This window comes from Octopus bimaculoides, chromosome 9, assembly GCF_001194135.2.
Source record: "Octopus bimaculoides isolate UCB-OBI-ISO-001 chromosome 9, ASM119413v2, whole genome shotgun sequence".
In the NCBI taxonomy this organism is placed as follows: domain Eukaryota; kingdom Metazoa; phylum Mollusca; class Cephalopoda; order Octopoda; family Octopodidae; genus Octopus; species Octopus bimaculoides.
In genome coordinates, this window is record NC_068989.1 from 42,251,930 (window position 1) to 42,253,772 (window position 1,843).

General features: G+C 39.5%; 2 protein-coding genes across 3 annotated transcripts in view; one reads left to right on the forward strand and one right to left on the reverse strand.

Annotated features, from left to right (window-relative positions):
- LOC128248721 (centrosome and spindle pole-associated protein 1-like) overlaps positions 1–1,352 on the reverse strand; it is a 33,847-nt gene extending 32,495 nt beyond the window's left edge. The window contains exon 1 of one of the 2 annotated variants that reach the window (XM_052970664.1): positions 1,100–1,352. In XM_052970664.1, coding sequence (XP_052826624.1) covers positions 1,100–1,148 — 49 coding nt within the window. In that variant the 5' untranslated portion in view covers positions 1,149–1,352. The remainder of the gene's footprint in view (positions 1–1,099) is intronic. The other variant, XM_052970663.1, reaches the window with a different exon arrangement.
- Positions 1–1,843, forward strand: part of LOC106870301 (uncharacterized) — a 204,355-nt gene that overhangs the window by 96,307 nt on the left and 106,205 nt on the right. The window lies entirely within an intron of this gene.

Here is a 1,843-nt window from a genome sequence, read left to right on the forward strand (position 1 = left end):
TATATATATATATATATATATATGACAGACTTCTTTCAGTTTCCATCTACCAAATCCACTCACAAGACTTTGGTCAGCTTGAAGCTATAGTGGAAGACACTTGCTCAAGGTGCCACGCAGTGGAATTGGACCTGGAACCATGTGGTTAGAATGCAAGCTTTTTACCACACTGCCACACCTTTGCCTATCCACACAGTTTCTTTTTTTGTTTTCTCATATAAAAGCTAACTTATATGTTTGGAGCCTATGTAGGAGCTTCTATGTAGACATTCAATCTGTTAGAAATTACAGCTAAATATCAAAAGTATTTTGGATAATGTAATCATAGTGATGATGGTGCATTGGGGTGGTGATAGTGATGGTGGAGGTAATGTTGGGGTGTGTTGGTGATGGTGGTGAAAGTATTGATGAAAGGTATGATGGATGGGACAAAAACTGGTTTGTTGTAGAGTAGATACATGGCTACTTTGCATTATATAAGGGTAGGTGAGAGGGAGATTTAATTGGGGTGGAACTGGGGATAGAGATAAAGATAGTGTTGACTGAAATATCAGAGCAGACCCTCAAGGTACAAGAAGGTGGGGGTAACAGGAGATCTGAGTGGGTGAGGAAAGATTGAAAGAGGAGTGGTGGAGAGTGGGGAAATGGTTAGAGATAGGGTTAGGGATGAATAAAGGGCAAAAACAGGTTTGTTGTTGTTGTAGAAAAGATACATGGTTACCTGGTAATACATACAAGTGGGTGGGAGTAAATGCAGTGGAACTAGGAGAAGTAAAGATGGTGGGAACGAGGTGACAGAGCATACCTTCAAGATGCAAGAAGAGAATATAGGGGACAGAACACTAGGAATGGTGGAATGGGGGGTGGGGGTGAGTAAAGATTGCAAAAAAGAAAAAAGGGAGAATAAAGAGTGAGAAATAGTTAGAGATAGGGTTACGGTGAATATAGTGAATAATAAACTGTGAAGGAAGGGTGGTTGGCAGAAAATATGAGATTTTAGGAAGGTGATAAGAATGAAAGATGATTGTCAATAGTAGTGGTGTAAGGCAGACACAAAATAAATAAATAAATAAATAAATAAGTATATAAAAATCCCTACCTCGGTACTTCAGATGGTTGAAATCCTTTAGAACATCAGAATTTACCATTGCTGGGGAATCCCCAACATGATGGGAGCCTCTCCGCAATAACACAGCTTTTTGGTTGATTGGAGCCGATTCCTTTCCTCCGAGTCTGAAAGATGACAGAGAAAAAAACAGAGATTAGGACCCGATGTGTGATGCATGGAAAAATGAGCTGTTCAGAACAAGAGAGAATCTCTGTGTCAGGAATCCCACTTAAAGCCAAGAGTTTTTTCTAAGGCAAGGAGAATGTAAAGAATGTAACTACTTTGTATACCATTGGCTGACAACCCAACACTTCACAGCTATAGAGCAGTAGTGTGTAGAGAACTACAGTATGGTCTACCTTGAACTTTGTCTCTAGAAGTGATGTTTCTCTGTTCAACATATTCTTGTAGAATCTGCTTAGGTGAGTCAACAATGATGACAGTTCAGGAGAGAATGCTTCTTGGGTAGGTGAAATTGCCTACTGCATTCAGTTGTCATCCACTAATGATGTTGAGTTTCATGAGAACTTAATAGAGGGCTAAAAGTCATGCATCAGTTTTTATTCTGGTAAACTTTCTATGGGAGTTTACTCTAAAATATTAAAACTTGATGTTGTGTCATATACTCTATGACCTTGTCAACTACAGCTTTACAGCTCTCAGTTTCAGTTCAAAAGAGAGAGAGAGAGAGAGAGAGAGAGAGAGAGAGAGAGAGAGAGAGAGAGAGAGAGAGAG